At 50.0% G+C, this 23,237-nt stretch overlaps 1 protein-coding gene across 2 annotated transcripts; it reads left to right on the top strand.

Moving 5' to 3' along the window:
* The first annotated feature begins 7 nt into the window (after positions 1-7).
* Positions 8-20,871, top strand: MTCH1 (mitochondrial carrier 1). 2 transcript variants are annotated; one of them, XM_012556432.1, is made up of 12 exons: positions 8-124; positions 5,402-5,486; positions 8,975-9,081; positions 9,485-9,562; positions 9,947-10,004; positions 10,373-10,424; positions 11,865-11,924; positions 14,683-14,776; positions 16,899-16,946; positions 17,116-17,183; positions 17,654-17,729; positions 18,765-19,614. In XM_012556432.1, exons 2-12 carry the CDS (start codon positions 5,417-5,419, stop codon positions 18,834-18,836), a joined length of 783 nt encoding a protein of 260 aa, XP_012411886.1. In that variant the 5' UTR covers positions 8-124; positions 5,402-5,416; the 3' UTR covers positions 18,837-19,614. The 2 variants fall into 2 exon arrangements, with proteins under 2 accessions (XP_012411886.1, XP_023589913.1); XM_023734145.1 differs by lacking the exons at positions 8-124; positions 5,402-5,486; positions 17,654-17,729 and adding an exon at positions 8,459-8,866 and having other exon boundaries at positions 14,683-14,827; positions 18,765-20,871.
* Positions 20,872-23,237: the final 2,366 nt, after the last annotated feature.

Here is a 23,237-nt window from a genome sequence, read left to right as displayed (position 1 = left end):
CGGCGCGTCCGGGGGCCTGGGCTCCGGGGACAACACCCCGACGACAGAGGCGCTTTTCGTGGCGCTGGGCGCAGGCGTGACGGCGCTCAGTCACCCGCTGCTCTATGTGAAGCTGCTCATCCAGGTGGGAGACCGGGACGCCGTGGGGAGGTGGAGGCTGTTGTGAAGGTGACAGGCCTGGATCTAGAGGAGGATTGGGGCGGGAGAGTCGATGGCAGCGGCTTTGGGGAGAGGGGCGGGCACGGCGAGTTTAGTGCGGGGGGTGGGAGCAGCGGATTTGGGAGAGGAGGAAAAAGGTACGGGGTTTTGGGGGTGCAGGAGAGGGGAGAAGTGGTTGGAACGAAAGATATGGGAGAGAGTGGAAGGAGGGGAGGGCTTTGGAGGCCCCGGGGGAGGGGGAGGAGCAATGGGATAGGAGAGACTGGTTATGAGGATGAAGGAATGGAGACGTAGAATTTAGGATTAGAGGGAAGCGTCAGCAGATTTGGGGTGAGGGAGCAATAGCCTTCGGGGAGGGGCGAGAAGTTTTGGCAAATGGGGTGGGGAGAGGGGTTGTTGGGGTCTAAGGAAAGGATTTAGGGGGTGAGGAGGTCAGATTTGGGGTAGAGGAGAGCGGGTTCTCTGAATTGTATAGAGATGGATATAAAGCGGTTTTGGGGGACAAAGGAGTCGGGGAGAGGGTCAGAAATTTAAGAGGGATAGAAGGAATATCAATTGGAGGAGGGGGTGGGGGTATTAGGTTTAATGGTGATCGGATTTGTTGCAAGGGGGCGAAGGCAATGAATTTAGCAGGGGAGAGCTATCGATTTGCAGGGGACAGGGTCTCAGGATTTGATGGCGACGACAGATTTGGTGGGAGGAGGAGACGGGGTGACGTGTTTTGGGGGAGGGGAACAGATACAGGGACGCTTTGGGGGAGGGGAGTGGCTGTGATGTGTCTAAAGAGGGGAATGTGGAGGAGGCTTTTAGGGGGAAGGGGATGATGTATTTGGAAGAGAAAATGGAAATCGGGACTGGAGTCTGGGGGATATGGGGCTGAAGGGGTATGAGAATATTGGAATTGGGCCGAAGGGGCGGGTGTGGACACAGGTGGCAGGATAGGCAGGGGTTGGCAGAAACAGATCAAGGTAGGGATGTCTTCAAAATGAAGAGATGAATGGGGCGCTTGGGAATATTTGGTGGTGGCCAGCAGTGAGTTATAGATGAAGTAGGCTACTTTAGAAAGGAAGAGATTGAGCTGAAAGTGGGGATGAGATGGGAAGGAGGGAATGCATTTGGCAGAATTAGATGGACATGACTGAGATGAGCACAGTTTAGACAGAGGTGGTGGGCTGGTTAGCACCTGGACTGATATCTGAAGATGTAGCCACGAATTTTCCAGTTGAGAAGAGTGGGGAGTAAGAGGTGAAAATTGAAATGGAAGGAGATTCAAACAAGAATTGAAGTTTGAGATTTGAATTTAGGCCAGATTTTACTCTTCTTATACTTGGACTGAGAAATTTGGAGATGATTGGAATGGACAGCCTAGAGAATGAGAGTAATTGAAATCTGAGGTCTAATGAATTGAGGAGGAGGTAATAGATTTTTGCAAGCTCTGGTGGCACAGTGGTTAAGAGCTCGGCTGCTGACCAAAAGGCTGGCAGTTCAAATCCACCAGCTGCTCCTTGTAAACTCTGTAGGGCAGTTCTGCTTTGTTCTGTAGCATTGTTATGAGTCAGAATTGACTCGATGGCAAGAGCTTTTTTTTTTTTTTAAATAGAATTTTGGGGGTGACCAGGAGTATGACAAGGAATGGGGAGATACAGGCAGGGGAATCAGGGTGCCTGACTAGAATCTAATTGTGACTGGGATTTGGAAGTGGCTGAGGGGGAAACGACGAGACCAAGACTAGCATTTGGTTGTGATTTGTGGGGTAAGGGTTGGCTACTTCCAGGATTAAGATTTTACTTACAGCAATAGAGATGACAGGTTTGGGAGAGAAATTGGAATGAGTGAGCTTTGAAACAAAAGGTACTTGATGAGAAATGGGGGCATTGGGAGCTGAATTTTTTGGCTGATGGAGTGATATTGGGTGAGGGCTGGGGTTTTAGGGCAGCAGATGGGCTGGTCTGTGGAGTGCAGAAAGCTGGAGTATAAGGAAGGGATGGGCATGATATGAGGAGAACAGGAAAGGGGCTTCATTGTTTGGACCATGCTGGATTTGGTTTACAGGTTTGAGAAGAAACTTGAAGTAGGAGTGGTTTGGAAAGTAAAATTGAGGAAAGAAGGAGACTGAAGGGTGAGGAGAACAGGATGGTGGGTGGGTAAGGATGGGTGAGCCCAGTTGGGGTGACAGAGATGGCCTATCTGATTTGAACCATGATGAGTATAACAGATTTTATGGTGAAATCTTAATGGGAATAGCTTGGGAATCAGAGTGACAGTTTGCAAAAAGGTAGGTCACTGGGGGATGGCGGGAGTGGAGTGACAGATTTGGGGGTTGTCTAGATTAAGTGAATAAGAAAGAAGTACCTCAGATCAAGGCCAGGGGGTATTAGGTTTGGCGAGTTGGAGATTTGAAGATGATGGGCTGGGACTACGAGTATCTGAGTAGAGCCTCAGATTTCACTGTGGTTAAACCATTTGCCCTTGATTCATTTCCAATTTTTGGCTGATTTTTCGGAAGTAGATCTCCAGGCCTTTCTTTCAAGGTATCTTTGGGTGGACTTCTACTGCCAACCTTTCAATTAGCAGCCGAATGCATTAACCGTTTGCACTCCCAGGACTCCTTCACTGTGGTTAGGGCTGGGTTAACAGATTTGGGGGTAAAAGTGGGTAAACATGGTTTGGGAACAAATCCTTAAAACTTGGAGGTGAAAAGAATGGGGGTAAGGATACAGCCAGCGTTCCTTTGGATGACCCAGATTGGAGGTTTAGAAAATAGACTTGACAGATTTGAGAGCCAAAGGGCTATGGAGAGAAGGGACACGGCAGATTTAAGGGTGAGAGTGGCATCTATGAGCTTCCAAATTGGAGTGACTGCACTGGGTAAGACAGCAAAAAAGCCATAGCTCCGACTTGGAGAATATTGCCTGTATTTAAGAAATCAAAGTAAAACTTAAACTCAGAACCTTCATGCTTTTAACTCAAAAGAAAAAAGGTCTAGAAGGGGAGGGCTGGGTCAGCCTGGCTCATCTCCTTCAACAACCTTGGGCTAGAATTTTTTTTTTTTTTTTTAAAGAAGGTCCCTATCACGAAGGGGATTTCTTAATTTACAATCAGTAATCTGTCATTTGGGGGTCCCTGGGTGGCTGGGTTAAGCCCTTGGCTACTAACCAAAAGGTTAACAGTCTTGGGGGACATCTAGGTCAATTGGCGTAAATAGTTCATAAAGAGAACGTTCTACATCCTGCTTGGGTGAGTAGTGTCTGGGGTCTTAAAAGTTTGCAAGTGGCCATCTAGATACATCTCTTGGTCTCTTACCATCTGGAGCAAAAGAGAGTAAAGGAAACCAAAGACTCAAGGAAACAATTAGTCCAAAGGATCAGAGGAACTACAGCCTCCACCAGCCTGAGACCAGATCTAGATGGTGCCCAGCTATCACTACCAGCTGCTCTGACCAGGATCACAATAGAAGGTCCTGGTTAGAGTAGGGGGAAAAAATGTAGAACAAAATTCTGATTCATAAAAGAGACCAGATTTACTGGTCTGAGAGAGACTACAGGACCCCCCCCCCCAAGACTATAGCCCTTAGACACCCTTGTAACTTGGAATTGAAGCCATTCCCGGAGATCCCCTTTCAGCCAAATAATAGACCGGCCTATAAATAATAACACACGTGAGGAAAGTGCTCCTTAGAACAATCATCTACGTGAGACCAACAGGACAACATATACCCAAAAGCAAAGATGAGAAGGCAGGAAAACCAGACAAATGGAAGTGGGGAACTCAGGGTGGTAATGGGGAGAATGCTGACACACTGTGAGGATCACAACCAATGTCATCGAACAATCTGCGTATAAACTATTGAATAGGAAGCTAATTTGCTCTTTAAACCTTCACCTAAAGCACAATTTAAAAAAAACAAAAACAAAAGGTTGAGTTCAAATCTACCCATAGGTGCTCGAAAGAAAGACCTGGAGATCTGCTTCCGAAAAATCATAGCTATTGAGCACCCTATAGAGTGCAGTTCTACTTTGAAACATGTGAGGTAGCCGTGAGTTGGAATCGATTCCATGCAACTGGTTTGGTTTGGTTTTTGTTAAAATCTGTCAGATTGTTCAGAATCACATCCACCCGGGGACAGCCTGAACTTTCAAAAACACTTGATTAAGAAGGAAAGGAAAGAAAATTGAGCCAGGAAGACACTAGAAGCACACCTAGTCCATTTTATAAGGCAGGGCTTCCTAACTCTGCTGATTCAGTCCCTTCCACGTATGCAGGCCTCATCCCCTTCCACATCCAAGAAGGGCCTGGCTGGCCTGATTTAAAGGCACAGGCCTGATGTCCTGGCCCCCTGCCAAGGAAGGGGCCTTCTCACTCCCTAACTACCTACGCGCTGGTCTCCTAGGCACCTTGCCTCCTGTGTGGCAGCAGAGAGCGTCTCTCTCCCCATTCGTTGGCAGCATAACAAACTGTCTCACACCTCAGAAGAGCCCCACCTCCCTCCTCACATGGCTGTGGATGGTGTGGTCCTTTACCTGTCCACGATTTGAACAAATACCTTAATTATAATCAGCGTCTGTACAGCAAGAAGTTCAGTAGCCCTGCACAAATCGTGGGGTAGGTGGGGGGTCATTCTGTCACAGAGTTTTGTGATGACTGAGACCAGGACACAGTTGAGGATACATTTGAAGAACAACTGGGATTTGGGGTAATGGATTGTTAATCCTGCAAATGGGATGGACAGACTTGGGGGTGCCTGCTGTGGGTTCAGTGAGAAATTTGAGTTTGAGATGGAACTTTGGAATGCATTACTTAGAGCTGGGGCTGAGGTTTGGGACTGAGATTTGGGTGTGACATGTTTTGGTGTTGCCACATTTGAGAATTCAGTTGGAATGAAGTATATAACCTGAGAGAATAAACTGAGATTTATTTTGACATCAGAGAGGGGTTTGAAGTACATAAAAATGAGGGACTCTGAACTCGGAATATCTAGGGTTTGAAGGTAAGAATGTTGGGGAACAAGGTTGACTTGGCTCGTGGTAGGGGTGGCATCTGGGACTAGGAATTCTGTTCTTCAGGAAGTGATGTGATGCTGATTGTTATAGACCCTGAGGAAACTTCTGGTATGTTTTGATGGGGAGCACGTTAAGAGGGACAGCATCGGGGAGGAGAGCTAGAGGCCTGTAAGAGATGGGAAGCAGCGAGACGGAAGCAGCAGTGGAATCTGACCTTCCTTTTGTGTTGGTTCATTCTGAAGGTGGGTCATGAGCCAATGCCCCCCACCATTGGGACCAATGTGCTGGGGAGAAAGGTCCTCTACCTGCCGAGCTTCTTCACCTACGGTGAGTATGCGTCCCAGGCAGGAAAGTCCACACTGACATAAAAAAAGTACCCAATGGATAGCAGGTGCAGCTGGCCCTGGAAACACAGCGGTCAGCATGGCGCTCAGAGTTGGAGCTGGCGAGAAGGAGATTCAAGAGTGGTCAGAGGTAGCAGGGTGCCAGGGCAGGAGCAGGTGAACAATACACTTTTGGCCCAGCTCCCCTGCCTACACCTGGCAGCCCAGACTGCAGGAGGGGACAAACAGGTGCCTGAGAAAGGGGGGACAGTGCAGGACACGGGTCCATGTCTCCCCAAGTTGTGCCTGGAAGCGGGGGTGGGAGTGGTTTTCCTTTTGCCTTCTGAGCAGTACAGCCCTGTGCCCAGCTTTTCTGCCCTCCGGCTGCTCCAGCAAGAATCCTGTGGGGCCTTCCTGGTTCTTCTCTTGGATCTTCCAGGTTGTCCTGTTTCTCCTGTGTCCACAGGCAGCGGCGCCTACTCACTCTGGCATCTCCATCCACTGGTTCTAGAACAGCATGTAGTGAAAGAAAGGGCGCCACACCAGGAGCTGAGGCGCCTCCCCTCTAGTTTGCCTGCCCGCCCGGGGGCGAGTCTCGAGTGCTTGGTCAGGCCACTTGAATGCTCTGGTTGGGCTTTCCTTGTCTACAGAGGAGGTCAGCTCTGCACACCTAAGCCCTTTGTACAGCCCCCGGCTCTAGCAGCTCTGCTGGCCTGGCGGTGTCTCCCCCAGGAAGCCCACCACAGTGGCGCTTTCCTGATGCCAGCAAACCTCACCCTTCTGCCTGTGCTGCTTGTCCCTGGTCCTGGATGTCAGATGACCAAGCCCTTTTCAAACTCACCATTGCTTTCCCTCTTCCTGCCCCACCCTCGCCGGATGACTGTGGTGGTCTTTAACTGCACCATTTCTTTCCATGTTCACCGTCAGAGTTCAGTTCCAGGCTGTCACCTTGTGCTTCCCCCACCGCTGCTCTTACCTGTTTGGTCAGTTCAGAATGTTCTCTGAAAAATCCTTCTTTGAGGGCTTTACTTCCATGTCACATGACACTTTTTTTTTTTTTTAAACTTTACACACTGTTGGCTGAATCACATGTTCCATTTCTCTTAAGTTTTGCCCGTGTTGTTAAGCCTATAGTCTAGAACCAGACAGAACATGTCATTTTGTGGGAAATGTATTTGTGTTTGGTTTTATTTTTAAATTTTCAGTATAGGTGAGGGGAAGTCACAGAATTAAGAAAGCACTCCCCCCTGTACAATGAAGCAAGCATGCAGAGATAACACTGGAGTTGTGGGAAGCCAGGCTGGAGGGCTGCCATCCCCCATCATTGGTTTCTGTGTACATGGCCACGTGTGTTAGGTTAGGGGAGACTGGCAGTTATAACTTGGGTTGTCCTCATCCGTACTCTACCAAAAAAGACCAAACTCATTGCCGTCGAGTCGATTCCAACTCATAGCAACCCTGTAGGACAGAATAGTACTGCCCCATGGGGTTTCCAAGGAGCGGCTGGTGGATTTGAACTGCCAGCCTTTGGTTAGCAACTAATCTCTTAACCCTGTGCCACCAGGGCTACCCATGCTACACAGCTATTCCTAAAAGGACTCGGAGGAGAGGGGTGCTGACACCCATTTTTCTACCCCTTGCAAAGATGAGCAGAATTCTGAGGTACTTCCCCATTCTCAACCCTGTTTATATAAATGTTGGATCAGTCTAGATGTTGTAAGCAGGTGCCCGTTGGGTACTCTGGACACCATACTTGCCTGCCCACAGGCTCACAGAACTGTCTCGACAGTAACTCTTCCTCCCGTGTCATGGTGGGAAGCCACACACTTTGCTTTACAGGGTTTTCCAGGGACTGCAGAAAGACCCTGAAATGATGGGAAGGAGCCCCTGGCCAGCTCTGCGGGCATCTGTAGTACCTTTTTCTGCTCTCACTTACTCATGTTCATCTTTTAAATGGGGAGAAATAGCCCTGGTGGTGCAGTGGTTAAGCATTCGGCTGCTAACCAAAAATCCACCAGCTGCTCCTTGGAAACCATATGGGGCAGTTCTGCTCTGTCCTGTAGGGTCGCTATGAGTCAGAACTGACTCCACAGCAATGAATTTGATTTTTTTTTTTTTTTTTTAAACCGATGATCTTATCAAGGGTAGAAAGAAGTTAAATGTTTTGATCAAGATGACACAGTGAGGCTTTATCCCCATGAGCTCTCTGTTTTGCTGCAGCACCTTCTGAGTGACTAGGCCTCCCCTCCCCCAAAATAAAGCTTCCTTCTGCCTGTTGACTCTGAAGCAGGGCATACTGCCACGTCGCCCAGCGTTCCCTTCCCTCCTGTTCCTCTCTAGCCCCACCCCCTTCTCAGGAAACCATTTGTACTGGTAACACGTGCTCTTGAAGCCCAGTGGAAGCAGTGGCATTACATTGCTGGGTTGAAAGATGTTGCTGAGAAGAAAAAGGCATATTTGCTGGTTCCTGCCACTGGGTGGTGCTAGAGAGCTAGATTTATGGGTCTGAAAACCAAACCCCATAGGGTTTCCAAGGAGTGCCTGGTGGATTTGAATTGTCAACCTCTGGTTAGCAGCCGTAGCTCTTAAACCACTATGCTACCAGGGTTTCCAAAGGGGAGCACATTGAGAGAATTCTGTTAACTGTCAGGTATGCAGGTGTATAAAAACGCATCTCCCTTTTGAACATGGTTAAAAGGGTGATATTAAATAAAACAACGGAACATTTAAAAAGCTATCCTTTTAGAGACCCTAATGAAAAAACATCACTTACACAGGTGGGGTCTAGCTTCCTGACCACTTAAGTTTTTTCTATAGAGTAGTTCATTGGTGCTTCTGTTTTAGTTACTTCTCCACAGCCTCCCCCCACCCCCACCCCCCCATCAGTAGATGCCAACAGGTGCCAGCTAGTGTTCTGGGTGCAGCAGTAGCAGGATGGGGACTGCCCTCGCTGGCGTGTTGAGGGGTTGCAGGCCTGCAGGGAAGGGCAGCAGAGTCGCACAGAAGTGTCGCGACACTTGAGTCTTTCTTCTGGAAATGCTTTCTTTCCTTTTTTCCTCCCTTAGGCTGCAAGCTTCATCATTGCCTGTGGGCGCAGTCTCTCTGTCTCCTTCCGTTTTTTCTTTATCCTGAGAAGAACATCTTCTGCAAGCAACAGAGTCGTTTCTGGGTTGCAGCACTTAAGTTGCTTAATTGAAAAACTATAGCCGAGTTTGTCAAGTAGAATTTTCAAAGCTAAAAGAAACCCAGCAATGTATGAACTTACCTGTCGAAAACATGTTTTGAAGGTTTTACAAAAAGAAGTAGGGGCTAGAAAGGAACAATTGGGGGTTGGTTCCTGATTGGTGTCAGGGCCCTGGACGAGCGCTCCCATCTGTGACTGAAGTAAGCATTTACTCGAGGGACAAGCTGCATCTGGTTTGTGTGTGTATGGAATCCAGGAGTGGGAGCGCCTGGGCTGGGCATGAAGCTGCCTCCTCTGCTTTCTTACAGCTAAGTACATTGTGCAAGTGGATGGGAAGATAGGGCTGTTCCGAGGCCTGAGCCCCCGGCTGATGTCCAACGCCCTGTCCACTGTGACCCGGGGCAGCATGAAGAAGGTGAGCCAAGGGCAAAGCCGCAGCAGTTGCCCACAGTCCTCTGAGCCCCTTGCCACCCCCTGGAGGCAGCACATAAGCACTGGTCCTCCTTTTCCCGTCCCAGACTAGTCGGTATGCCACCCATCATCGTAGCCAGCTTCCCAACCCTTGTGGCCAAACCCCGAGTCTCCTCACTTGGGAGGGCAAGACCTCCAGTACTTCCCTCTCCCCACAGTTGTAACACCAGGCAGTGGCTGCCCCCCACCCCAAGCTCCCAGCCCGGGGGTGACGGAGGCGGGCCCAGAAAACGGACACTGCAGAGAATATATCAGGAGCTGGTTCCTGCCACATCTTTCTCTGAAGAGTTCTCTCTGTGAAGCTTAGCTGGACTCTGCTTTTGGCTTCCTGTGTTTGCATATCTCAGGTTTTCCCTCCGGATGAGATCGAGCAGGTTTCCAATAAGGACGACATGAAGACTTCTCTGAAGAAAGTAGTGAAGGAGGTGGGCATCTAGGATTGGCAAGGGGGTGGCCCTTGGCGGGAAGTCTAATCTGTCTAATCCCCGAGTCAGGTTGGTCATTGCAGAGTAACAAGCAGAGGTGGGTCCTTGTGCGTGGATGATTGGGTAGGGCAGTAGACAGAAGGAGCCCCAGCTTGGATACTGTAGGAATACCTAGAATGCCTTCTCAGCGGCCCTGGGGCCTAGCCCATGACCCAACAGCACTCCAGGTGGAGGGCCTGGGGGTGTGCAACAAGCTAATGCTATCCTTGGCAGACTGACCCCACGTGGGATCCCAGTTTTTCCCTCAGAAGAGCTTGCAGCTGCCCATAAGTGCCACTTTCGGAAACAAGCCTGACCAACTCTCCCCACTCTGCTGTCTTCCAGACCTCCTACGAGATGATGATGCAGTGCGTGTCCCGCATGCTGGCCCATCCCCTGCACGGTGAGCACCCCGTGGGAGACTGCATCTAAGACATGAGTGTGATGGGGTGGGTTGGGGTGACGCTTATGGACTATAGATGAATAGCAGTAGAATTACTGGGAAGTGACAGTGAGGTGGGGACTAGTCCATTGGAACCACCCTGAGGAAAGATTGGCCAGGACTCCCATCCAAAGGGAACCTGGACTCTTCCCAGTCAGAAGAAAAGGAGCACTGTGGTTGTGCAATGTGACGGAATCCCAGCGGCCTTCTTCCCTCTCGCACCCAGACATGTCCCATCTGTGCAGTGACCACTCTGGGCCAGGTACCACATGACCGGGTGTCATGGGCTTTGACCTACCGCATCACCTCTGTGTTTTCTTTCCCCTCAGTCATCTCAATGCGCTGCATGGTCCAGTTTGTGGGACGGGAGGCCAAGTACAGGTGGGTAATTCCTCTCAGGGCTGGTGGGAGTGGCCCGGGTCCCATTTAGAGTCAGCCAGGTTGGGCCATGCTGGGGTCCATCATGGCACCTTTCCTGACCTATCTCTATTATGACAGCTCAGCCTGCCTCACTTCAGAAGAATGAGGTAGGGGCTGCCCTGGGTGAGCCCACCTGCCCTGCAGAGAGGTTGAGTGGTGATGGGAGTCTGCTTGAATTACTATTCCTGGGACTGAGCTGGGCCCCTTCTAGATCGCCTAGACTCTGCCCTAATAATTTCTTCAGGCTGTCACAGAACCCGGCTTGTAGCTCTTTTCATCCTCTGCTGAGAGGCTGTCCACTCCATGGGTTTGGGGCTCATCCCTTCAGCTGTTTAGCATACACTGTCTGGCATCTGCTGTGCCCAGCACTGAGCTGGGTGCTGTAGGGACATACGTGTGTCTAAGGCTCTATGCAGGACAGGAGGTGGGTCCTGGAGCAAGTGGCAGGAGAACACACCTCTGATACTCTTCCTCTCTAAGAGCCTCATTTCCTGGGTTCAGTTGCTCTCTGCACCCCCCACCCCCTTAGGAAGCTCAACTGCTGTGGAACCTCATTTTGGGCTCATTAATGGGAAATTGGCCCATTCCCCCAGACGGAAATGTGATGTTGGTAGATGGGACCAGGAGGCAGCAAGCTGGCTTATAGCCCCAGCAGGATGAGTCACCATTTTGAGAAGACGGCTGGTGAGGCCTGACAGGGCCAGGGCACCCAAGGACCTAGTGGCTTTGGCTCCCATTCTCTCTCTTCTAGGTTGTCCCTTCCCCCTAGACTAGCTTCCATTCACGCCAGGCCAGTTGACGTTTCTAGCCACAGGGCACAGGGGTTAGTACTGAGGCTCCTTTGCATTTCACACCTAAGACACCACAGTCTCTCCTCTGGTCTCTAACTGGCTGCAGTGGCCAGGGCACCAGGCCCCAAGCTCCCTGCTGGGGAGGCTGGATGCTTTTTCCCAGGCTGTATCTGGGGGGCCTGACTCCAGGGCCTCATGCTGCAGGGGCTGTGCTCCTTCTCTGCCCTCTGAGAAGGTGGTTGTGTCCACTCACCACCTCTTCCTCTCTCGCTGTCAGCTTACAAGCTTCTCTGCTGGAAGGTTGTTAGCCATAGCAGCCCCAGCTGGGAGGCTCCTTTCTAAGATCCACTAGAAAACAATGGTAGAGAATTGCTAGGTCTTCTGCCCCTTGGGTTCTTGGGTTTCCCCCAGTCTCCATGAACTATGTAAACTCCCCCTCACCCCAAACAAGAGCTCACTATTCTTCTCCATGTGCGTTCTTCCTGGTCACAGAGAATCTGCCCTCCCCTCCTCATCCTGCCCAAGCCTGAGGGGTGGAGAGAGCACTCTGAGCAGTGGTAGTGGGCTCTGCTCCACGTGACCTCATATTCCTGTCTTGCCTTCTTCACAGCGGCGTGCTGAGTTCCATTGGGAAGATTTTCAAAGAGGAGGGGCTGCTGGGATTCTTTGTGTACGTGAGTTTATAACCCCCATACCCAGCCACAGGGCATGACTGTACTAAAAGGTGCACTCTCAGCCTCTCAGGCTGCAGCTGCTGGCCTCAGACTCCCACAGGGCTCTGGAGGGTGGCAGCCCCGGGCCAAGCCCCTGCCGTCTAGTCCATAGTGCTCCATAGCATGTCCCAGCTATGGATCATTGGAACTAAAGCCACCCAACCTCTGTCAGGTCATGGCTTTCATAAAAACGACAGACTCTTTATCTAGCACACTGGGGAGATGGACTGACCATTTGCCCCAGGGCTATGGTGGCCGTGGGGCTAGTCTTCATGAGCTGGGGTACTGCATAACCTTTGGTTTTACTGCTCAACGAGGCCTGAAATCTGTGGCCTGGACTGAGGGTCAAGGGCTGGCAGCTCACAGGCCACCTCCAGCCAGCAGACTCTGGCTTTCATTGTGTTTCTGACAAATTAGTTGTTAACATTTAAAACTTTGGATATTTGACACAAAAATCCATACTTCTGGCTTCTCTTGAAAACTCAGAATGTCTGGCCCATGGACAGGGCACACGGTCTCCCGGTGGCCACCGACCCCTGCACTCCTTGTTGTCTCTCATCCAACTTAAGTCCACATGGAAAGAAAGCACATTGTCAGAAGACTGTGTTTAGACAGAACCCAGAAGCCGGGCTTGACAAGTGTGTTTTTTGTTTTGCCTTTTTCAGACCTAGTTAGTGACATACGTGGTGTTATGTGCGTAGTACACTAGACATTGGGCTCTATGTTAGCTAACGTTTGTATTGTGGTTTTACACTTTGCCAGATGTTTTCACTTATGGTACCTCCTTTAACCAAGAAATACTGTATGTATATGTGTGTGTGCAGCAGTTCTCAATGAAAGGTGACCCCCCCACCCCAGGACATTTGGTAATGCTTGGAGACACGTTTGGTTGTCAGAACTCAGGGTGGGAGGTGCTGCTGGCATCTGTGGGGTAGAAACCAGGGATGCTGCTGAACATCCTACAATGCAAGGACAGCCTCCATAACAATTACCTGGCCCAAAATGTCGACAATACCAAGGTTGAGAAACTCTGATTTATATGCATGCACATATACGTATACATATTATGTACATACATATATGTATGTATTAGGTACCATGGAGTAGATTTTCAACTCATAACAACCCTATAGAACAGAGTAGAACTGCCCCATACAGTTTTCTAGGCTATAATCTTTACAGAAGCAGATCGCCAGGTCTTTCTCCCACAGAGCACTGGGTGAGTTTGAACTGCCAACCTGTAGTTAGTAGTCAAGTGCAAACTGTTTGCGTCACCCAGGAACCTACCACGACCTGTTTTGTTGTTGTGTGCCATCAAGTCAATTCCAACTCATATTCATTCTGTATAACAAGTAGAACTGCCTCCGTAGGGTTTCCTAGGCTATAATCTTTATGGAAGCAAATCACCAGGTCCTCTCTCCCACAGAGCTGCAGGGTGGGTTCAGACCACCAACCAAGTGCTTCACCATTGTGCCACCAGGGCTCCTCACATATATAAATGTACACGAATAAATATTTCCCCATGTGCCTGTATTTTGTATTAAAAAAACAAAACAAAACCCATTGCCCTTGAGTCAATTACGATTTATAGCACCCCTGTAGGACAGAGTAGAACTGCCCCATAGGGTTTCCAAGGAGCAGCTGGTGGATTCGAACTGCTGACCTTTTGGTTAGCAGCCAAACGCTTAACTACTGCACCGCCAGGGCCCTGTGTTTGGTATGTCAGACCTTAAAACATACGGCTCACCGCCTCTGGCATTTTTCATATGATATAGTTCTGCTCTGGTGTGTTAATAGGAGTCCCACATAGCAGATGCTTACCCATTGGGTTCTCCCCCGATCCTTCTCCGTGTTTTGAGACAGGTGATACATGTACATGTTAAAAGCACCAAAGCCAGCCCACCTGAGCACAGGTGGAGACAACAGGATTGGAAATGCACTCACAGAGGTTCATTTTATTAATGTTCCTCGTAGCGTGTGTTACATTCTTTTGAACTTCTCAAAAATTTTGTATTAAGATTTTTAGTAATCCAAAAATAATTCTGCTTCCCCTTCCAGGAGACAGTCAGTGTCTTCTGGGGATCCTTCCAAGGCATTCCATACCTAAACAAGCAAACACAAGTAGCACATGGTACCCACTGATCCAGACCGGCTTTTTGCCCTCAGCACTGTATCCTGGGGAATCTTCCATATCGGTTCATTGAGCTGTTCATCTGAAGGCCACCCCTTTAAAGGTCAGCCCTCCTTGCAAGCGCTTGCACAGGATGTCTTCGATGGAACATTCCAGGGGTGAGGAGAAGACATGCATTGAGCAAAGTGCTTCATGAGAGGTGGTTAGGTAAGGAGGCCAGGAGAAAACTGCCAGCATGTAGGCGTTTGTTCAAATCTGCATTTGAATACCCTAGATTTGGCAACATCCACATCTTAAAGCCCGGCTTCTGGGGTTTAAAAACTGCTTGTGAGACCATAAACTAAATTGTGGCATCAGAAGGGGCAAATAACACCTCCCCATGGGAGAAGGAACCCTGTACCTTCCCAGTGTGGACAGGGCTGAGCCGCCCACCCACATGACCTGAAGGCTTCCATCCTGAGGCTGTGTCCTTGGATCTGCTGAAGTGTTGAGCTTGGACCAGCCCTGCCTTCAGCCTGGGTGTGGAGCCCCCCAGCGGTGTCCCCCTCCCTTGCCTGCTCATCTTTGCTAACCTTGTTTTTTAGCGGCTTAATCCCTCACCTCCTCGGAGATGTGGTTTTCTTGTGGGGCTGTAACCTGCTGGCCCATTTCATCAATGCCTACCTGGTGGATGACAGCGTGAGTGACACCCCAGGGGGGCTGGGAAACGACCAGAATCCAGGTTCCCAGGTTGGTTGGAACAAGGACTTGTCCATTTTTCCGTGTTCTGCTGACGCCCAGCGTCTGGGGCAGACTCTTGAGGACTCTGGGATTCTGAGCAGCAAGGCCTGAGGGGTAGAGGGGGTCGCAGGGAGTGGTTTGAGAAGTTGCCCCGGGAGTTAGCTTTTCCTTGGGGAGACAGGACAGGAGAGATGAGATTCTAGATTGATAACCAGACCTGGGAGGAGTTTATAGAACGTTTGTCTCTGGGCAGCTTTAGAAGTAAAACAGACCCCAGCTGATCTAAGACTAGTTTAAGACAGTGACCCTACTAGGGATCAGGAGATGGACCAGCTAATAACAATAATCCTTCATCCTTCTTTGAATGCTTTATGCTTTTCAAAACCGTTTTGTGAACATTGTGTGTTTGATCCTCAGCACCCTGGTGGTGAAGGGAATAGGCCAGGTTTAATGTTCCCATTTTACAGATACAGAAACAGAGCCAGCAATGAAAGGGGTTATCCACAGTCACTCAGCTGGGACTCAGCAGGGTTGAGGCTGGGTCTTCCCCTGTGCCGGCCAAGGATGCTTCCCCGACCTTGAGTTTTTTCAGATCGTCTAGGAAGTATACAATCCAGGCTCACTCCACTTTTTTGTTAACAGGTTGACACAGTCTGGTATACACAGACCTTTCAGCAGGTTGGGTCAGGCACAGGGAGGGCCTGGTCCTTTTAAAAGGCACTTGTTGAAGAAAGACATCCAGGGACCTGATGGGCTGACAGTGCTAAGATAAGGGTTAGGGAGCAGCAGTGGGCGGAGGATTCCTGGTAGCCAGATGTTCTCACAGCAGTGGTCGCCAACCCCAGGAGGCTAGGTGAGGGGCCTGGGGGCCTGTCTGCCAGAATACCTGGGGGCCTTTCACCGTCCACATGCGTCTGTGTCTGGGCTCCAGGCACGTCGATTCTGATTTGGCACGTCTGGGGGTAGGGTGTGTCTGGGTCTGTGTCTGTGTAGTGAGGAATGCCCCACACCAGCTGAAAGCCTCGCTCCCAGATAAACTGTGACGAGCCAGTTTGCTTAGGTAGGTGACTGACTGGCCTTTCAGTGTAAGAAAATTTAAGCAGCTCCCGCCCCATCTGCCATAACAGTAGCACATGCCCTCGGCCCTGCCCGTTCTCAGGAGCCTTGTGGATGGAGAGTTGCTGCCGGCACACTCAGAGCAAGGCTGGTACAGCTGGGGTATTGGGGGGTGGTGATCACAGCTGACTGGTTTTCTCTGGTCTGGGTGGGCAGGTGTTTGCCCAGGGGCTGCCATGCTGACGTCAGCACTAGCAGCGGTCAATGGCTTGATTTAAAGCATTTTTCAGGTGCTTTTCTGTGTGTGGCTTAAAGCTGAAGATGAGGCTGCCTGGAGTGCCAAAGCCACTCAGGCAGAGGGCTGAGCAAACCTCCACCCAGGGGCTCCAGGGCAAATTCATCTGGTGGGATGGCCACTCCGCAAGAAGTTCCCGGGGCAGACAGTCACCTTTCCTAGTCAGGGGCTGTTTCATGGGCACAGTAGAATTTCAGGAGTTGGTGTCTGAAGGGGGCAGAGCTTGGTGACGTGGGGAAGGGCAGGAAGCCCTGAGTTTCCCCTTGCCTTATGCCACAGGGCCAGCATTTGCCTTCTGGGTCATTAGGGTATGTGTCTGTCTTTTCAGCACTGACTGTGTGCAGGAACTGGACATTGACCAAGGCAGACACCAGCTAAGCCCTTGGACCCCCCAGTCCAGTGGGTTTACATGCAGGCCAGCAGCCAGTGATCCTGCTTCGCTGGTCTCTTGACCATGCCTGGCTGTGTCGCAGAGCTCCCAGTCAGCCCCGTTATCCCCGGTCTTGTAGTGGCTCTGACTACAAGGCCTGGGAAGCCACTGGCAGCCCGAGAAGGAGTGCAGTGTGTGTGGCATGCATGTGTGGAGCTGAGTACAGAGGGGGTGTGAGGCCAATCTGGAGCGGAGGTGAAGGGGGCCGCAGACTGGGCCAGACAGGGCTAGGCCTGCGTATCTGCGGTCTTCACTCCAAGGTACCTGCGGCAAACAAGTCTTCCTTTCTGTCTCTTCAGTTCAGTCAGGCCCTGGCCATCCGGAGCTACACCAAGTTTGTCATGGGGGTAAGTCGAGCCAGCTCCCCTTCCCCCTGCCCTATTGGCCTGGGTGGGGCTTAGGAGGCCAGCTTTGGTGGTGGGTGGAGGCTGGTGCAGTGTCCCCCTGCCCCTTGGGCCCAGGTTGGGAGCTCCTACTGGGTGAGACTCAGTGGCACTCAGGTCTCTGTGGTTTCAGATTGCAGTAAGCATGCTGACCTACCCCTTCCTGCTGGTCGGTGATCTCATGGCTGTGAACAACTGTGGGTGAGTGTGCCCCCATCACTTGGTACTCTGCAAGGCCACTGGGGGACCCAGCTGAGTCCTTGGAAGGCTCTGCCCCTCTGTAACCCAGTCTGTGTATGGGTTCCACCCACCAGGCACCCTGGCTTCCTCTGGGATGCATCGAGCCTCTTTGGGTCGAATCTTTGGCTTCAGGTCAAATATTTGGTTTGGGTGGATGGCAGCTCCAAGTCACTGCTTTTTGAGGCCTCTTTTGCCTTGGAAACCCTGGTGGTGTAGTGGTTAAGCGCTGTGGTTGCTAACCAAAAGGTTGGCAGTTCAAATCCACTAGGCACTCCTTGGAAACTCTATGGGGCAGCTCTACTCTGTCCTATAGGGTCATTATGAGTCGGAATCAACTCGACAGCAACGGGTGTGGTTTCTTTGTTTTTTGCCTTGGCTGATCCATCACCCGTAGTCCCTTGCATCTGATGTACACTCTCCTTCCTGGGCAGGCTGCAGGCCGGGCTCCCCCCGTACTCCCCAGTGTTCAAATCTTGGATACACTGCTGGAAGTACCTGAGCGTGCAGGTAAGCGAGCTCTGGAGGGAGGATGCTTTTCCTGTTCTTCTACCACACTCATCAGATGAAATGGTTTTGTGGGCTCTTCAGTGCCTACAAAGATAAGGGGTTGTCATGGATGTGTACTAGTGTGAGTAGAGTGGGTAAGGAGAATGAGGACTCTTAATTCAAGGCAATCAAATGTCCGTCCTACCTTATTTCAGAAAGGATTTGAGGTGGGTACATCTGGATTTACTTAATTAAACATTATGCATACAGTAGGGTCTCCTTTTGTTTGATTCATGAAGACTTTTAGGACAATAGAAGGGGGCTCTGGCCCATGTAGTAGGTAGAAAAGCCCAGGAACTTCTTATCCCGAAAGTTACCACAGGCTGAAAAGGCAAGGTCTGAGACTAGTTCAGCTGAGTTTTCTGGGTTGTTAGGACAGCGTGTGTTTTGGAGGCTGACCCGCCCTCCTACAGGACATCCTGGGTGCCAGGAGAGCCTGGGCGTTAAGCTGGGCACATGGTGAGCTTAACAATGGTGCCAGTCTTGGGGCTCTTGGGTTCTGTGCCAAAGCACCCTCCTGCCAGTGGGAGCTCTTGGGCCCAGAGGTCAGGGGTCGACGCTTCTGGCCAAGAGCAGATCCTTGTCCTTTCCTGGCTTTGGTTCACCCCACAGTCTAATGGAGCAGTGGCCTGGGAAGGAGCTAGCAGGCTGACTGGCCTCAAGGTTAAGAAGAGGGTGGATGGGAGGGCAGGAGGGAGGTAGGAGACAGTCACAGTTCCTCCCAGTGACACAGTCCAATTCTCCATACGCCACATTCTCTCTGAGGTTGGAGGAGCCCCAGACCACTCAGGCTATGAAGCCAGAAGGGCAGTGAGTGTCCCCGTCAGCATTTCCCACTGAGTAGCCCTGGCGCACAAAGCAGATTCCAACCTTGCCTTCCAGGATGCAAACCCATGCCCCCACCCGCCCCGAAGTCTCTGAGCTCCTGGATCCTATGGGGAGGAATGAGGAAGCATGGCTTCCCCTTTCACCAACCCTACTGTTCTTCCACTCCAGGGTCAGCTCTTCCGTGGCTCCAGCCTGCTTTTCCGTCGGGTGTCATCAGGGTCGTGCTTTGCCCTTGAGTAAACTGAATCACTCTAACAAAAACATGCCGTCTCAGCCTGGCCACGTGGGTGAGGCCTGCTCATCTTGGGGCACCTGTAAGACAAGATGACTCCAACCCTGCAACATCTAGATGTGCTGCAGCCCAGCTGGGCTTCAGTTTCCATATTTGCCATGTGTCTGTCTAGAGGTGGGGAGCAAGGGTGAGGGTGGGGCTGCACCCAGTGGATTGGGTCACCTGTTAGACCTGCAGAAGGTCGGGTGGGGTTGGGGAGTTGGGGTATAGTCCCTGTACTTCCCAGATTTGCCGAGTCTGCTTGGTGCAAAGGCCCAGAGAACAGCTCGGAGAGGCCCAGGCTTGATGGGGAATGGCTAATAGGGTCAGATCCCACCCCCCACTCACACCTCTGAGTCAGCTCCAGTGTTCATCCCACAGCTCAGCTGGGAGCCTCACTCTCACTTTGTATATAGGGCGTGATTCCCTCTCACAAGGCCACCATCATGTCTAGGCCTGTACTAGGAGGCTGTTACTAGCCTTCGTTTTTCTCAACACTACTTCTCTGATAGAAGGGCAGCACTGTCTTTGAATGGGAGATCATGTAACTGCGTAGAACATCCCCCTTGTCTGATGCTTGTCCTTTTAACGGTGACGCCTACACGTGCAGGATCTGGTTCCCTGTGAGGTCGTGAATACCCAGAAGTCGTGCCGATCAGTGTCTCTGATTCTATTCAGTTTAAAAATTCATGATAAGATTTTACTCTTTTTCCTTCAAATAAACGTACTGTGGTGATTTGGAGTTTTGTGGGGAGTATCTTGTTTTTGTGAGCTTGTAAAACCATCTGCAGTCTTTCTCACGCTGTTGCGTGGTGTGAGAGAGCCTGTAAAGTAACAGGGCCAGGGCGGCTCACCCCGGAGTGAGCACCAGGACTTCTTGTAGATCCAGCTTGGGGGGACACATTGGTCATTTTTCTGAATTCAAAAAGGTTGAGATGCCAGCAGCAAACTAGACCATGGAAACAGCCTTTTTGTCACCCTTGAGGTGAAGCCTAGGGTGGCAGTGGTGGCCAGTGCTGGGCCCCTGCAGTAGCCCTATCTCTGTGCCAGTCCCCAGATGTCCAGGAGCTGTGTGGCATACAGCTAGAAGAGACCCTTCCCCACTCTGATCTTGGAGGCCTCTGAGAGTGCTAGCACCCCTGCCCCATTGGAACGTGTTCCCTCCTTATGGGCTTGTCCTGACATGTCCCCTCCCTGCACTTCTTACCATACTTGCCCATTTGTCACAGTCTGGCCTGACTGGTATGGAACACCTACCTTCCTGTTATTTCCCAAAAAATAAACTTCCAAAGAGATTCTGGCTCCTGGTCTTCGATAGGTTCTCTCATGTGGCAGGTTTCCTGCGGGCTGGCCACAGGGGCTTCTGCTTTGAAGGAGCAAGCAGAGCCCACCCCAAAACCAGGAAATGGGTCCTGACCTCCACAGGTCCCGCTCTACCCAGAGGCCACCACACCTGACCACCAGTGCCAGCTGGAGAAAACTGAGGGCCCAGGAGGAGAGTGACCCCCAAGAATGCAAGATTGGTTTAACATCTGAACATTGATTAATGTAATACACCCTATAATAGAAAAAAGGACAAAACCCACATGATCATCTCAATAGACAAGAAGCATTTGATAAAATTCAACACCATTTCTTGATAAAAACATTCAACTAGGAATAAAAGGAACCTCCTTAACCTGATAAAAGGCATCTGTGAAAAACAGCTAACATCGTACTTAAGGGTGAAAGACTGGATGCTTCCCCTAAGATCAGAAAGAAAACAAGCATGTTTGCTCTCAGCGCTTCTATTCAACATTGTACTAGAGGATCTAATCAGGGCAACTAGGCAAGAAAATGAAATAAAAGGCATCTGGCCTGGAAAGGAAGAAGTAAAACTATTTGCAGATGACATGATCTTGTACATAGAAAATCCTAAAGAATTCACTAAAAAACTATTACAACTAATGAATTCAATAAGGTTGCAGGATACAAGATCAATATTAAAAACCAATTGTATTTCTATATAGTAGTGAAGAACAAACCAAAAATAAAAAGTTCCTTTACAAAAGGATCACAAAAATATTTAGGAATAAATTTAACAAAAGAATTACAAAATTATACTCTGAAAACTATAAAATATTGCTGGAAGAATTAAATAAGACTTAAATAAATGGAAAGACATCCCATATTCATGGATTGGAAGACAATACTGTTAAGATGGCAGATGCAATGCAGTCTCTATCAAAATCCCAGCTGGCTTCTTTGCAGAAACTGACAAACTGATCCTAAAAGTTATATGGAAATGCAAGGAACCCAGAATAGCCAAAACAATCTTGAAAAAGGAGAACAAAGTTGGAGCACTCATACATCCTGATTTGAAAATGTTACAAAGCTACAGTAATCAAGACAGTGTGCTACTGGCATAGGATAGACATAATCTAGAAAAACAAATCTTCACATTTATGGTCAATTGATTTTTGACCCAGTCAATTAAATGGGGAAAGAATCCTCTCTCAACAAATGGTGCTGGGACAGCTGGATATTCACATGCGAAAGAATGAAATTGGACCTCTACTTCACACAACATACACAAATTCACTCAAAATGAATCAAAGACCTAGATTTAAGAGTTAAAACTGTAAAACTCATAGAAGAAAACATGGTCAACTCTTCCTGACCTTGGATTATGCAATGATATCTTAGATATCTTTGTCAAAATAAATGGCATTCATGAGATAGGTCAAGATCTTATGGCTATGAAAACCCCACACACTCAAGGTGATGAAAACAAACCCCACAAAAGTGCTCTGTCCGCTCCTCCTCCTGGTTAGTATTGATTTTCAAGACCTGTTTGGCGTGGTTTTTTTCTCTCTACCTATTGCACCGTTGTGACTTGTTGGCCCTCATTGATTTTTGTACAGAGGGGAAAAAAAAAGCTTTCTTAGAGAAATCAGCATACTATTTTTTTTAAATCTGGAGAAGATATTATGGTGACTAAAAATATGGTCAAGTGTCAAATGTACAAAAGTCTTGTCATATTACATTCATTTTATATTTGCTGGCAATATTGAACGGTATTTTGTTTGTGTGAACCCTAATTTCTATCAAGGTGTCATGGGTTTTTAAAATTAGTATTTCATTACAAATGTCTCAACGTTAGTTAACTGATTTTTGCCAGGACCATTATCAATCAAGCAAATAAATTCCACAGCCATTTGAGGTGGGGAGAGAGGGAAGTGACCATTTAGGTTACTAGGTCAGGACTTGGATGGTTTCCTGTTTAACTGCCCACCCTCCTGCTTTGGCCTGGAGACAGTTGCCATGCCTCTCCCCACCTTGGTCCTAAGCCTCCCTCAGTTATTGCTCCTTCCACTCCCATGTGTGCTTTCATGCCCCACAGCCCTGCTGGACAAGTTTGCTGTGCTCCCCTGGGAGAGGGCTGAGACTCCAGAACCTTTCTCCGAACTCTTCAGTCGCCAGTTTGGCAAAGCCATGCCTGAGATTCATTTCCGACTTTGTCTCCCAGACAGGCCTGGGCAGGGGCACCTCTGTGAGGAGGTCGTATGCCATACCTTGATCCTGGGCCCTGAGTGTGCCTTGGCCCCACTGGTAACTTCTGAAGCTGGGAGAGTCAGCCCTGCGCCTTCCTTGGCCTTCTCCCGCTTCTATGTCTGAGTATAAGAAGGAAAGTGAGGTAGCCGTGAAGATTTGGGGGTGGGGGACAGTTTATAGAAAGGAAAGGAAGGGTGCCCTTAAGAGGTGAGTGGATCGGGAGTGGGGATGTGAAGGAGAAGGAATAGTAGCCGTAAGTCCGTAAGGTAAGAGTTGAGCTTCTTCAGGGCCTCCCAAAAGGCCCGCCTTTGCCTCCCATGCCATTACAAGCACTGAGACTCTAGATACCCTTAGGCAGGCTTTTATTCAGGAGTCAGGGGTTGCTTCCCTTCCCTGGTGCCTGCCTCCCCACCCATAGGGGCTTGTCCTTCATCTGCCCCTCGCTGTTCCCTTTCCCAGCTACATAGGTGAGTAGGGGGAAGGGGAACTGAGCCAGAGCCCCCTACCCTGTGTAGGCAGGCAGCCCAAGGCCAGACAGGCAGGCCTATCTACAGAATTCCCACCCACTCCCAGGACTGAGGTGGGAGGGGCAGGAGCCGGCCAGGCCAGGTGCACAGTCAGAGTTGCTGCCCAAGCTCACAGCCAGCTTGGCCTTATACCCCCAGGATGTCTGGATGAGGCACAGCCCCTTCAGCCTTTGCCTTCAAGAAGGCCTTCAGCTGAGAAGCATCTTGTTTGGGAGACTGAGGACAGGGTGGGAGAGATGGCAGGACAACTGACCTCTTGACGGTGGGAAAGCAGGAGGCACTCCTGGGGGCGGCCCTGGAGGAAGCAGC

This window comes from Trichechus manatus, unplaced genomic scaffold, assembly GCF_000243295.1.
Source record: "Trichechus manatus latirostris isolate Lorelei unplaced genomic scaffold, TriManLat1.0 scaffold00065, whole genome shotgun sequence".
Taxonomy (NCBI): domain Eukaryota; kingdom Metazoa; phylum Chordata; class Mammalia; order Sirenia; family Trichechidae; genus Trichechus; species Trichechus manatus.
Note: the sequence above shows the minus strand (reverse complement) of the source record. Positions and strands in the feature narration are given on the sequence as shown.